At 43.6% G+C, this 15,352-nt stretch overlaps 1 protein-coding gene across 1 annotated transcript in view; it reads right to left on the bottom strand.

The window, feature by feature from the left end:
• The window catches only part of MAD1L1 (mitotic arrest deficient 1 like 1), a 346,877-nt gene that overhangs the window by 195,760 nt on the left and 135,765 nt on the right, over positions 1-15,352 (bottom strand). Inside the window, exon 12 of the mRNA XM_058035443.1 lies at positions 9,438-9,578. Within this exon, the coding sequence (XP_057891426.1) occupies positions 9,438-9,578 (141 nt within the window). The remainder of the gene's footprint in view (positions 1-9,437; positions 9,579-15,352) is intronic.

Raw genomic sequence — 15,352 nt, 5'->3', positions numbered from 1 at the left:
TTTATTTAGTGAAGAACTCTGCCTCCATCTGTTAATGAAATGGAGAGTACTCAGAACAGAGTTGCCAAAGGTAGGGCTGGTAACAATGGGCTGAGCAATAATATCTGCCACAAAGATCACTGGCTTAGGGTCTCAGATCCCACTGCACTGCACAGCCTAGATTTTATGAAAAAGTCAGAGTTTGTGGGCTCTCTAGAAATACTTCAATAATTAATACAGATACAAACACTCATTCTTTCTTTTTATATAAATAATGTACAGTGGTAACCTTTATACAAAGAAACCTCAAACTCTCTCCCATACACATGATATTCTACTTAAAATAACCTCTACAAAGTAATTACTCTGTTCCTGTTCATGGTTTCTGAATATCTCATTGGGTTTTTATACACCATTAATACCATAACATATAATATTTCGAGCTTCTTGTTGATTTCCTTTAAAAATGAAAAATATTTAGGTTTAGCAATCCTTCCAAGAATCAGCTTCCCAATGAAAATGAAATGTGTCAACAATTTTCTGACAAGAAGTGAAGTCGATGCCACAAAAACCCCATTTGGGAGTCTGACGTGTGGAACACAGGCACAGGAACACAGGACAGATAAAAATCAATGTCTTAAGCCACGATCAGTTGTGTTTTTAATGTGGGCTTGAACAGAACTAGAAATCTGAGTGTACATCTGTCAAAACTGCAGCCATTAGAGCTGTTTAAACAAATTGAAACCATAAATCACATCAATATGTCAAATCGATGTGCCATGCATTTCATAGCCATGATGCTGTCACCACAGCTGGATTCATGGCACGTGTGCTCTGCAGCACTGCCTCTTTTATTAAGCAGCATAAATAAAATTCAAAAGACAAATGTTACAACTTGCATTACAGGGAGATCATGGCTTTCTCCACAACTCTTGACTTTGAGTTTGTTTTGCTGAAAAGCTTTTAGCACCATCAAAGCACATTTGACATTAACGCTGATTAGAGCAAATAGATAAATTGCAAAGCCTCTGAAAAAGCAGAACTGTTCCTTACAATTTATCTGGACCACCCCTGGACAGAGGAGATCTATATCAACAGCTTAGTTTTCATTCACAGCATGGTGAGAACTGCTATCAGCTGGGTTTTTCACTTACTCTGCTCCCAGCCTTATCCAGATATTAGCACGCTGGTCACACTGGCGTGAAAAGGAAAAAAGAGAAAAATAAAAAGAGAAACCCATGCACCTTGCTTTGAATTCTGTTCAAGTTTGGACTAGCAATGATGTCATGCTCAAATTCATAACCTTAACACAAACCAGGTTGAGGAAATGGAGGTGCAGCATTCTCTGGACAAGCCAGGCCATGGTGAAAGGCTGGGTGAACAGATGGGAACAAACACAGCTCCTAACCTGGAGAAGTACTGACAGTGACCAATTATGGATGTTCTGAAACAAAACAACTGCAATTGGCACTTGCATTTAGGCCCCATTCGACAAACTGCTCAGGCTCTAGATGAACCAGGCCTCTTAGACTAATTAGTTCCCTGAAGAAACACCTCTTCTACTCCTTGTAATTAAGGCCAAAATAAAGAATCAATGGGCTTCAAAAAGAAAGAACAGTAGTTGCTGTCTTGGTTAATTGCCACAATAACCAAAGTATTAAATGCATAAAAGTGGGTCTTATAATCCTTGCAAACTACAAAGAGCAGGAGTGTTGGGATCCACAAGAGCATGGGAACAAGCTTGTGTTGATAATTGTTTTCTCAAAGCATTTTTTCTGTTTATACGTTAAAACTATTTGGTAACAGGATTTCAATAAAACTGTAGCTGGACCCCACAGAAATGCAGCGGGCACAACTGTGCTGAGCCTATGTGGAAGGCCCTACAGGAAACCCTTGGAATCTTTATAAGATTTTTTAAAATAGATTTTTTTTTTCTGTTTTTAAAGAGAAAATAATAATTAAAAATATAATTCGCTCTTACAGGTCACCATCATCATGAATTAAAAGATGACACGAAAACATTTACAACTACATACTTTAAATCTTATATTAAGCAGTGATTATGCAATTATTCTGAAATGAAGCACTACAAATCACAGAATTCAAATCCAATAATTACAAAAATCAACAAATCTCAACAAGTTCAGAACATCTCAAGACTCCCAGAAAAGCGCTATTTAATCTCATTAACTCAGAGCTAGGGAACAGGTAAAAATTCTGTGTAAAACGTTATCCTGATGTGTAATCTTAGCTTTTACTTTTTTTCAGGAGATATTTGTTCCTTTCTCCCCAAAATTGCTGGGTTTCCATGGGCTGTTAAAGCTTTCATTGATGTGAGAAGGTGCCTAAATAGCAGCTCTAACAAACAGGAGAGATTATTGGCTTCAGCTGATTGATTCACCCAGAGTTCAGGAGATGAGAAGCACTGGCCTGGGATCCCTCTGGGAAACATAACCTGGACAAGCCCAGCTTCTAGTTTGGAGAGAAACTGGTCAGTCCTGGCCAATTCTCCCATTTTCCCAAATTCTTCAATTCCTAAAGTGTCAGGCACCAAAATATTTATCAGGTGGTTGAGCCACACAAACACACACCAGCCACTACAGGAAACTTGTGGGCTGGAAGTGCTCTGGAGATGTGGCACTGCCAGCCAGGAGATCCCGTCAGCTTATTCCAGAAAGGAACCATATTCCTTGGAAGTTGATAGGAAATTTTAACCATTCCTGGCAAGGCAAAGAAGATGTGTGGCACAGCAGTGACACGGGCTGTAGCTGCACAGGGCACATGGATCAGACCAGTGCTATCTCAAATTACCACACTTTACAGCTTGGAAGAGATTCATAGAGGTTAAATCTCCAAATTAAACACAGCAAGCAGTAGTCCTAATGGTGAAGGTTTCTCTAACACTGCAGAAAACCAAACAATTCTGCAATCGTGGAAAGCAACATTGAAAAATGGTGCAAGTTCTGGAAGAATTTGCCCAGCAACCTCTCTACTGCCTCTCATTCATCTCTCCACACTGCCTGCAGCAGCAAGTGATGGAAACCAACATAAGAACTTGCTTCTACTCTTTCAAAGCCTTCCCTCTGAAAAGCTGGAAGCCATGCATTCCTAATCCATTCCCCAAAGATACTTAATTTGCCTTTTTCTGTCTTCTGCCTCAGAGGAACACGCCATCACTGCTCTGCCTGTGCCTCAGCTCAGCCCCTGCTCCCCAGGCTCTCCTTGCAGCAGGAGGGGATTTGCACCACACTGCACTGAAGCAGCTCTTTTGTGCCATGCCTTTGCTGTGGATGGGGCCACTGCTCTCACTTCAAATGTATTCCTGCTTCCTCCTCCACCTAAAGACACCTAATTGCAGAGCCTGTATCTCTCAGCACAGGCATGCAGGCTCTCCAGTGCGATGCATTTGAAAGCTCCCAGCATCTCATGAACGCTCTCTCCTGTTCTATTGCGGCAAATGTGACTCATAACTGCACCTCAGTTATCGGCTCTCTCCAATACATCAGCAGGAAAGAGCCCAATTTCCAAATCTTCTCTAGGAATTTAGACACTGTTCATCTGTTTCTCATGTTTCCTACAGCCAGGGACATCTGATGCTAATCCAAATTCCTTAGGTCAAGCCTCTTTTGTGCTTGGTTATTCACAACATCACCAGAAGAGGCTACGGGAGGATTTGCTCATATCAAGAACATTTAATTGGGGCATTGTTGGGAAGAAGGGAAGATCTTTCTGTTCCTGGCACCTACCAATCTACCAGGGCTGAAGTGAGCACTTAGAGCTTGAGTACAGGAGCATTCCCACACCCAGTGGGATCAAACCTGGACAGCAGGATGATGATATCAGCACAGTCTCAGCTAGGCTGGGTGTGCTCCTTGCAGGCTTGAAGCACTCAGCCAGCCAGAGCCCACCCTGAGCTCCCTGCACTGCTAACACAAGTGACTGGTTATATTTATCATTGCTGCACATCTTCACATGACAGAGTCAAGATGTGACCCAGCAAGAGAACAAGGGGCAGAGTGCCACTGACTGCTTCTGCACCAGGACTGTGACTTTCAGCAAGAGGTGACAGCAATGACAATAGTCTATCCCTGTCCTTACTGCACTTGAAGAACACGAGAGCTGCAGAGCTGGAAAATGCTGGAAAATGTTTTTCTGTCCCCTGCACTTCAATGTGCAGTCAAGAGGTAAAAGTGTCCTTGAGGCTGCTGGTGTGTTTCAGCTGGGGGTATTTTTCTGGGGGCTTTTCACAGGCTGGAGAAGTTGTCTCAGTTAATGATTCACCCCATGCAAGTTAGTGACAGGACATTCTCATTCCTGAGAATGATGGAGGTTGCTTCCAGTTAGCTGTGGTCCCTGGAAACTGCTGACTTAAAGCCATTCTTAAACTCTCAGAGCATCCACACACTAAAAATAGCTGCAGCAATCTCCCTGTAGTGAAAACAATGCTGGTTTTGCAGAATATCTCCAGTGTAAGGAAGTGCCACGAACTGCTTCTCTTGATCAATTACTGACTTTCAGGACAGATCCAAAATGAGGAATCTCCTCAAAAAAAAAAAAAAAATTAGGAGCAACTGAGTTTTAAAATCTAGTTTGACCAAACAAAAAGTCTCAGATACACGATCTGCTGCAGCATCAATTAAAGAGTCACTGTCCTTCCACAGGGCAGGGACTGTCACCTTTAACAAATCATTAAACCTCTTGGTGACTTGACTTCCTCATTTATATGATGATTATTTGCCAGGTGTTCTCCCAAAACACAGCCACTGGCAGGTGTAAAAGGAAGGGGAGGAAACAAATGACTCAGTGACTCAATAAGGTCACTCGGGTCTGAGGGAAAATGAAAGAACAGAGAACCAAGATAATCCATTCTGCAGAACTGCCAGAGCACACAGTGCTCTTTGCTCTCCTTTAGCAAAGAAAAACAAATGCTGAGAACCTCAGTGGTTGCTGGGAAGGCTCAAGTCTGCCGAGAGATGCCAAAGCTTTGGGTTCAAAGTGCTATTTCAACAAGGTGTTTGCTTTGTCAGAAGATGATGTTCAGCCCTGTGACTGTTCAGCAATCAGTGGCAACTGATGCGTGGAGCATCTCAGCACCATCTCCAGAGAGAGCCTGCTTTCTCCCACGAGCCACAGATGAGATGCTACAGTGACAGCAGAAGTCTGGGCAAGTGCAATATATGCCATTCTGGAGTGGCAGGAAAGCTCTGGTGATTCCAGTTTGCTCCTTATGGACATCCACAGTGAGCACAGTAATCATCTCACTGCTTCCTAAGAGTTGTCACTGAACAAAAAAAGGTTGGATGGCAGCAGAAAGGTAGAGAAAGTAGGCAGGAGAGAGCTGAAAATTAAAACAAACTCCTCTGTACCTTGCACAGGTGGGAGGAAACGTCTCTGTAAAGTTCCCATCACCACAGAAGCCCCTTCTGCTGTGTAAAGGAGCAATCTACCTTTGAGGGGGAGAGAAAATGTGGCAAAGGAGCAAGATAAACACAAAGTGTGGATCAAAGGGAAGAAAAAAAAAGGCAAAAAAAAACTGGAGAAGTGCTGATGGGGGAAGCTGGGTGAAAGACAAGGAAGAACTGTTAGATGCTCAAATTAACATTTTAATGCATTCACTGTAAAATTTAAGCACTTTAAGCACTGGGGTGACTGCTGAGTAAACCCCCTGGGAAAGGAGCAGATTGATGACTTAACACCACAAAATCAGCAAGGTCCAGGTTTCACCAGCAGCAGATTCACTGCAGTTATCAGGGGCAGATAATGTGACAATATTTGGCCTCAATGAGTTTTGAGGTGACCAGTAATGCCTGTGATGGAATAAAACCAGAGAACATATGGCATTTCATGTGCTGAAACTGTCAGACTCACAATTAACTGATTAGAGTGCATATGGTGCTCACAGACAGGGGAAATCTCTCAGTGTAAAAGATGCTGGAGACCATTGAAGGTGTCAGCGTGAGTCTTCCCTGCAAATCTCTCTTCATTAAAGTTTCGTATGGAGCCAGGAGTGTTGTAATAAAATCACTATTAATGCAGTTATATTTATGATTATCTCCCTTTTGTGCAGCTGGATTTAACTTTTCAAACACTAAACTCCACATCAAAGCTTTTTCACAGTGGCTGCTGCAAGCACAGAAGCTTTTTGTTTTGTCATATTTAGCTTGAAATTAAAAGGAATGAGAGCTAAGGTGGTAAAAGTAAACCAAGATTGTCAAGAAAACTATTAATATGACCAGTATCAAAACAAAAATTCACTCTGCCATAGAAATACAGTTACATTTCTGTTTAAACTATTTGTAACAGGCTGGCCAGGGACAAACTCATTCCTTCTACAGTTCCAAAACACACTTTTAAAGAGATGGTGAGTGACACTTCATTAACCACGTGAAATGGGCTGACACAGCCTGCTTGCTTTTCCAGCCACCATTTCAGATGACATTTTTCTTTGCATCTCTCTGTCCTTTACATTCAACGCTGTAAAATAATTCCTTGAACCCTCCCCAGCCACATCAGCCCTGTGGAGGGGGGGATTGGGCTGGGGGCAGTTCTTCTCACATTCCCTCTGCTCTTTCTAGCAGCTTCCCAGCAAAGGACCTACCAGAGACCTCATCTCCTTAATAAGTTAAAAGCTCTTGCCTCAGCCCAAAATCTTCCCAGCCCCTCACAGCTTCCTCCTCTCTCTAACTGTATTATCTCTATCACTCCATCTTCACCAGAGCTTCCTGACTGCTGCTGAAATGGATGGGAAAATCTCCCTTTCCAGAGTAAGGAAAAAAACCCCAGTTTTTCCTCCTCTGTTTTGTCAGAAATGGTGTTTCTGGTAACAGATTTAGGCAGGCAGGATAAACAAGAAAAAAGAAACTATTAAGGGGTTCTCTTCTAGGGAACATAGATTGATTTTGTTAAATTAAGTACTCTGTAGCAAAAATTATAAAAAATAAAAAGGAAAACATTGTGATAAAAATTCATGGTTCATGGTGCAAATGTTAAGATTTATGAACAAAGCTGAAGGGCAGAACCCACAAAATGTAATGGAGGAGGATGCATTTCCCTTAGAGTGTTCTAGGTCTTTGTTAAACCCCAGAAGCCCCTGGACCACAGCAATGCCTGGAGCCTCCCTGGCAGAGATGGAGCACACAGGGACTGTGTCCCTCTGTCTGCTGGGTGCCAGAGACCCCTCTGTGGGCATCACTGTGGGCACCCACAGCGGTACATCCCTGCTAACTAGTGGTCTTGATTGTTTTCTACACTATAGCCATATCAGCCTTCCAAAATGTGTCAGCCAGGCCTTTTGAGCTCCAACCCATCACTGCCCCTCTCTGCAGCCTCCTCTGGGTCTGTCTGGAGTAGCTGTGCCCTGCTTGCTTTGCTGGATGCTCCCAGCTGAGCACTCCTGGCTCTCCCGTGCTCCTCCCCAGCCCATCCACACCAGGGGCTCCCAGGCTGCTCCAACCCTTCTGCCACACTGATTTAAACATGCTCAAGCTCCCTTTTCCTTCTCTCCTCCCCCCCTACAGAGGCTGTTTCTCCCACATCCCAAACACCTGAGGTTCCAAGGTGCCTCATCCCAGCAGTCTGCTCTGTTTGTGAGCTGAGTCATGCAGGTGTCAACATTTCCAAACCTCATGGGGAGGCTCAGCAGAGCTGGGAGGGTGCAGAGCATCAAGTCAGGAGTTTATTAATAGCTGCCATCGACCATCTCAGCAGCTTTGATCTACTGGCAGCTGATTACAGCTGCTGCTCCTGATGATGAAGCACCAGGGGTCCTGCCTGTACCTCAATTTCTCTTTCCAGTTTTCAAGTTTTTACTGGAACAAAACACTTTTCCCCCAAAATTTCGAAACAGATGGGATTCAGCAGCCAACACTGCAGTCAGAAAGGCAAACACAATCAAGCTGAAGTGCAAAATTGTACTTTGAGAGGAAAATATCAGGTCTTTGAAGCCTGCTTCTAGCAAAGTTTTAGAGGTTGACATCAGACACAACAAACCTTCAGAGAACACATCTCCGTTTTGAAATTTTCCATGTACCCCTTAATCCATATCCATGAAAATAAACTTAGAATTTGTTCCCTATAAATAATTAAAGGAGTAGAACCAAATAGTTCCCACACTATTCTATGCTTTCATCTGAAGAAGAAAAGATAATTTGCTCTTGCCTGAAGACAACACAGCACACCTGAAACATTCAAGGAAACAATTCAGAAAATCTCCCTGCCACTGTTGGGAACAACTAAGGAAGCAGGATAAAATAGCCACGTATCCCTTTATGTCAGCATCATTGAATCCTGCTCTGTCTGCTGGGAAGCAATGCAGTGTTCAAAAGACAAAACAGAGAAACATTCTGAGGCAGATGAATTCAGGCAAATTTCCTTTTTATCTGGTGTTACCAAGCTAACTTCTCTATCAGCTTGCCCAAAACTTTGCAGAATTCATTTTCAATGAAATGGATCCACACCACGTTGTGCTGTTCTTAGGATTTAAAGATCACTGAAATAAGGCCCCTTCTCCCAACAGGAGGAAAGAGCATTTCTAAAGATGCCAGAAACAACAGAGTTTTGTGCAGAGTGAGACAGTTCTCTGTGTCACTCTGTGACTTGAGCATGAACTCAAGGAGCAATTTCTACCATTCTACTCCACTTGAGTTATAACACCTAAATCTACATGATGATGGAATTAGACACAAAGAAAAACTCACATACTTATGACTATTGTAAAGCCTGATGTAATAAAACTGCCAAGCTCTAAGATCACAGATATATTCCAAATATTTCAACTCATGACCACAAAGCCCATTCCACTAAGCACAACAGAAGAAAGGAACAATTTGGCCAGTGCAGGTTAACTTCAGCTCAACCACAGTCACATTTCAGAATCCAAAACTTCAAAAGGAGAACTAAGGAGAATATAATAATTCCTTTCAGAAATACTTCTATCTTTGGACAGAATGTTTTCTTTCTTAGAGAAAACCTAGTAAAAAACACTTAACAGTGACCAGTATTCTGGGGTTTTTCAGGCCCAAGAAGTGAAGAATTTACAGCAGATGCATACTTCTTCAACTCTTAAGTAAAGCTGTTGCAAACACAAGTTGCTCACATTGTGTACAGCAGATCCTTGATTACACATGTGATGTGAATCAAGAGTGAATCTCTTCCACTACACCACAGAGAAGACCCCACACCTGCTACCCCTTCACAACCCTTTCACCACAGGGAGTGGGTGCCCCTCCAGCCACGCAGAGCAGCACAGCACACTCAGCACACCCAAAGATGATTATTCTTGGCTCCTGCCAGCCTCAGCTGCAGAGCAATAACTCGTGCCTCATATTGATCCCGGAATTTCGGAGCACGAACGCCGCAAATCTGGCTCCGGTGAGAGCAGATCCCGTCACCAGGCAACTCAGTCTTAGAGGTCTCAACTCCTGCACCCCTGGGCTTAGAGCAGGATGCTGCTTTATTACCTCCAGCTCGGTGTTGTGGGCGTGCAGCTTCTGCACTATGTCCTCGGCCTCGCGCATGCGGCGGCTCAGCTGCGGCGAGTGCTCCGCCGGCGTCAGCTCGCTGTCGTAGGACTCCAGGATCGCCCGCATCCCATCGCGCTCCTGCGGGAACAGCAGCAAAAGGCTCAGGGATGGAGGCACAGAGCACACACCCTGCCAGGAACAGCAGCAAAATGCTCAGGGATGGAGGCACAGAGCACACACCCTGCCAGGAACAGCAGCAAAATGCTCAGGGATGGAGGCACAGAGCACACACCCCACCAGGAACAGCAGCAAAAGGTTCAGGGATGGAGGCACAGAGCACACATGCCACCAGGAACAGCAGCAAAATGCTCAGGGATGGAGGCACAGAGCACACATCCCACCAGGAACAGCAGCAAAATGCTCAGGGATGGAGGCACAGAGCACACATGCCACCAGGAACACCACAAAATGCTCAGGGATGGAGGCACAGAGCACACACCCTGCCAGGAACAGCAGCAAAATGCTCAGGGATGGAGGCACAGAGCACACATTCCACCAGGAACAGCAGCAAAATGCTCAGGGATGGAGGCACAGAGCACACACCCTGCCAGGAACAACAGCAAAATGCTCAGGGATGGAGGCACAGAGCACACACCCCGCCAGGAACAGCAGCAAAATGCTCAGGGATGGAGGCACAGAGCACACATCCCACCAGGAACAGCAGCAAAATGCTCAGGGATGGAGACACAGAGCACACATCCCACCAGGAACAGCAGCAAAATGCTCAGGGATGGAGACACAGAGCACACATCCCACCAGGAACAGCAGCAAAATGCTCAGGGATGGAGGCACAGAGCACACACCCTACCAAATGCTCAGGGATGAAGGCCCAGATCACACCAGGAACAGCAGCAAAACATTCAGGGATTGTTGGACAAATCCCTTTTCTGACCCTGAGATGGGGCAACTGAGAGGTGTTTTAAAAACTTTTATTTCATGTCACTATACAGCACAAAATAAAACAAGGTGGACATTGGAATCTCCAAGGTAAAAAGGGCAGTTTAATTTCTGACTCCAACATTTGCAAATTTTCAAAAGTGACAATGGATTGGAGGGCGACAGTGCCACCTCTCCAATGACACTGGGCAAACCAACAGTCCATCAAATTTCTCCTCCTCCAGAAATGAAGGTAAAACAAAAATTATTTAGAGAAAAGCGTGTGACAAAGTTCATTACAAGAATGTAAATATCAGAAGGTTTAGAAGAACTTAAAAGAATAGGGTGACAATTCCATTTTCAGTCTCACGAAAAGGATAAGGCAATACAGATGTTATAATTCACACCATCACAATCAGAAGCCAACTATTTCCTAATTACAATACACTATATAAGTGTTTCCTGGCCTATCAGCTTTAGCCACACCACACTGTAGATGCCTTAAAGCCAATCATCTAAAACTACCCCCTGTGGGTCCTACTACAATGCATCTTTCACAGTTCTATTTCTCCAAAGTATTTAGTCTTATTTGCAAGGCCATCCCTTGAAACTTGTTCCTAGCTCCATTTCTCTCTCAACAATACCTATCCTATTCCCTGGCATTTCTGAGTCAGCATTTCTTATCTCCAAGTTTGCATACAGATGCATAGTGTGGGCCTACAGAACTCTACAAATTCATTTCCCACATGGGATAAAGGCCCAGACCACACACCTTGCCAGGAAAAACAGCAAAAACTTTTAAGGATAAAGCCCCAGAGTGTGCTACAAGAGCCTTCTGCATCTTTACCCACTTTGTTCTTTTATGCAACAACTCAACTCTGATGGATGCAGGCTCATCGTCTTCATATCAGCATCAAGGCACAGATGAACACACAGTTCTAATAAAATAAATGTTGCTGCTGTGAAAAGTGAAAAATTAAGACTTTCTTGTGTCTATAAAACCCCACATCCTTCGCAGGAAAGCAACATGCAGACACTCTAACAAGCAGATGGCAACTGAAAACAGAGCCTGCCTTCTTCCTGGAGACACTCTTCTAATTCAACATGGCTGAATGGGATTCCTCAGCAAAATATTTAGTGTTGTACTTGACATTTTTCCTGCCAGAGCCTCAGCAAAGAAAGAACAGAATTGTCACAACAGAAATGAAACAGATTTGACACCGAACAAAGTGGCTGAGAGCAAATATCCTCAAAATGGTATGTGACTTATCACTTGTTAGATGCTGCAACACTCAGTGCTTGTAACAAACATTTTTTCAGAGGTTAATGTCTGGCAGGCAGTGTTTGGCTCACTTCTCTATCTACTGGCAATTACAACCAGGCATTTGCAGAGAAAGACAAACAGAAGGATCCTTCTCCCCTCCCTGACAGCAGCTCCCCAACTACAAGGCTTGGGGTCTGAGCTAAATGTAAAACTTTTTGTGTGGGCTGTTGTATGAAATATTCCTAATGCATTCCCAGCTTCAGAAGCACCTAATGCCTCCCTCTCAGGCACTGATGGAGGAGAAGAATGAGGCCAAAAGGAAAATTTGAAGAAGGAGGTGTGCACTGCACTGTGCACACAGGGATTAGCAGCTGGTTGAAGTTTCATCTCTTGACTGCGTGGAAGAACCTGGATGCTTATGAGGCTACAGAACAGGGTCAAAGCAGCACAGGCCCTTGGCGTAAACCCAAAGAGCCAAAACTCTGAGGAGACCTGAGCAGTGCTGCCCACCTTTCACTGCTGAAGTCTGCTGCCTCCCCTGCTACACAAATGCAGGAGCAGCCTGGACAAACCAGCTCCTTGCTGGGAATTCTGCCATCACAAAGGAATATCAGATCATCACTGGGCTGTGCAGTTCACATCCAGCTCAGCTGCACTTAAAAGCTTCACTTGGGCAAATCAGGAATTGTTGGGGCAGGAAAAAAGGTCCTTTTCCCCACACCCCTAAATGCAAAAGGCTGAATTTCACATAGTGAAGGTGACCACTAACCACCCAGCTCAGCCTGGATACAAAGGTTATCTCCTCCTTCCAAATCTAAAGGTCAAAGACTGAATGTGGATAGCAAGTGTCCATGTGGGAAAGGAAGGAACATCCAAATTCAAGGTGTGACAACAAGACTGGGGGCACTGCCAGAGGTACAGTGTGCTCAGAACACATCATGGACTGAAAGGTCAGCCAAGACAGTTGAGTTGGTCAGCAGATAAAAGGACCCCAAGACTGAAGGACAGCCTGGGGCTACAGGAACTGAGTTAATAAAATTATAAAGAAAAACAGGTTTCCACATAAATAGTACCAGCAGCTATTACCAGTTCCTAGCCCAGGTTTGACTGAAGAGAAATATTTTTCCAGGGAAATAGTTTTGCCATAGCTTAGAACTGTTCATCTGACAGACATGTGAGAGGAAATACCTCCACGTTACTGAAAAAGAAGAAAATCCAAATGGAGTCACATCTGCCTTGTAATGAACTCGCTAAGCAGAGAGGCAGCAGGACAGGATCTCTCCATCCTCCTCTTCCCCCTCCAGTACCCACAGACATTACCCAATGCATTCTCCATAAAGCAAACTGCTTTTGCTTGGAAGATAAATTCCATTCCCCACTTACAGCCAAATCACTTTCTAGAGCACAGAAGAGAACATAATGACAGCATTTAGTGAAGGTATTGGTTTGAGCTTTGCATGTTGTTGCAATTAGATTTGCAATTACAGCATCCTCTCTCCTTCTCTCACTCAGAGCTGCTCTGCTGCCCTAATTTCCTCCTGAGCATCTTTTATCCATGTGATAACTCACCACTGCTATGTTCTCTCTGTTGAGAGTCCCAAAATCCTTGGTGTTTTTTCAAAAGCATGCAGGACCCCTGGCACGTCCCATCACACTTGGTTTCCAATTAATCAGCTGCTGAATGTGAGCTTATTTGAGTCATCTCCATCAAGACCCCAGCACCTCCTGGGCTGCTGAGTACAAGGAGGACAAACTCCAGCTTTCATGTGAGCATGAGAGAACTACATGGGAGCATGATCAACCCCACAGGCTGTCCTCCCCCTAAAATCAACCTCAGTCCTTGCCCTTCAAAGCATCTCTCTAAAATAAAGAGTAAACGTGTCAAGAAAAAAAAAAAAATCACACATGGTAAACACAGCAAAAGCTGTATTGGAAAAAAAATTTCTGAAAAGCTGAACTAAAAGGTGGCACAATTAAACACTTGATCCTGGAGTTTACTTAGCCTCTTTAATTATTTCTAAATATTAATACTGTTAGTGAAATCAATGCTCAGCTTCCAAGTGGTCCCCAGCTCCATTTTTTAAATTTCTCCCCATCAAGTGCACTTACTAAAAGCTTTTCCCTCCCTCCTAAAGATCTTGTTAGTTTGGCAGGAAACAGAAGTTCTTGTTGAGAAGTCCTCTGTCTAAAAAGATTCTCTAAAATGTAATCCTAATTTAGTAATTACTGCAGTATTTCCTCATTCTTCACAACCCATCAAAATCCTCCCCAGGCACTTTCAGATGCCCTTTCTAACCTTATTCTAATACAGCTGCTTGGCTGCTTCCTATCTGGAGAGGATTCATCAGAATTACTAAAAAGCAGTTCCTCTGGGAATTACCAAAATTTCCCCAGCACAGGGGAAATCTCTGCTAACTCACCATGGCCCTACCCTGGCACAATTCCAGGTGATCTTTACCTTGACCAGCTTTAAATCAACACTTGAACAGAAATGTAGCTCATTCCAAACATGCCCTAAATGCAGAATAATAATTTTGATGTTCATTACAAATCTAGGAAATTAATGCCCTACAGCAAACCCTGGTGCTGCAGCTTGCAGCTGTGTTTGAGGAGATGTAAGTTTGAAAAAGAGGAAGGATAGTGATTTTTTCAAAGGTTGAACAGTTTCCCTTCCTTCTGCCAGCACCAGCCCATTCATCAAATAAATATTCCTCCCACTATTGCATAAGTAACTAAGAAGAAAACACATTTTATCATTTTAACCAGAAACTAGAGCTAATCCCTTGAAAATGTGCTATGGGAAAGAACAGGATGGCACCTCTAATATGAAGCTTCTCCCCAGTCCTCCCACCAGCTCCTTCACTCCCTCTGTGTAAAACCAAAATTTGACCTGGCTACAAGCAGCTTGAAGCTCAGAGTAAGTCCCTTTCTGCAGTTTTCACACCCCAGAGAGGTTTAGAAACAGCAGGAATAGAAGTGGGGTCCTCCAGGACTTTTGGGGTAATTTTAGGGAAAGAACTAAGAAGGGTTCACATAAGCACCATCATCATCATCATCACTGCAACCACAGACACCTGCACACTGAGGAGCATCTGAGCCACTCCTGCCTGGATGTGGGAAGCAACTGAAGAGTAAAACATAGCCAAAAAAACCATAAAAAGGTGTCTGACCCTATATACATACATATAAGTTCAGGCTCTTCCTCTGCTGCTGCTCTTTAGCCCCTCTTCAAACACACACCCCCCATTCACCACAGACTTTCTAATTACTTGAAGAAAAGAAAAATCAATAAGAAAGAAATTAAAGTTACAAATCTAGCTCAAGTCACTCACACACCCAGGGAAAATGTGTTCCTGGGGTAAAGTTTATCTAGTGTCATAATTTTATTGAAATCCTATATCTTCCTATTGACTTTTATGGTTTCAAGCTGGATGCCAGAGTTATCATTATTAGAGTCTCAGGGTTGCTCGCAGGCCTGAGGTTCGAGGTGGCTTTTTTATTTTTTTCCTTTTATAAACAAGCTGTAATTGTCTGGTTTATTGATCAATAAATCTTTCAACTGCCTCTCTTCACCCCGCTCCTGTTCTGGTGAGTCCCCTGCACCATTCTCTGCAGGAAAATACAGGGTTGTTGTTTTTTAAAGAACAGATTGCTTTGTCATTAGCAATGAGAGAGCAGGAATTGTGCTGGTCAGTTCCAATAATGGCTTTTT

This window comes from Melospiza georgiana, chromosome 16 (genome assembly GCF_028018845.1).
Source record: "Melospiza georgiana isolate bMelGeo1 chromosome 16, bMelGeo1.pri, whole genome shotgun sequence".
Lineage (NCBI taxonomy): Eukaryota > Metazoa > Chordata > Aves > Passeriformes > Passerellidae > Melospiza > Melospiza georgiana.
The sequence above is the reverse complement of the archived record's forward strand: the minus strand, read 5'-3'. Positions and strand labels throughout refer to the sequence as shown.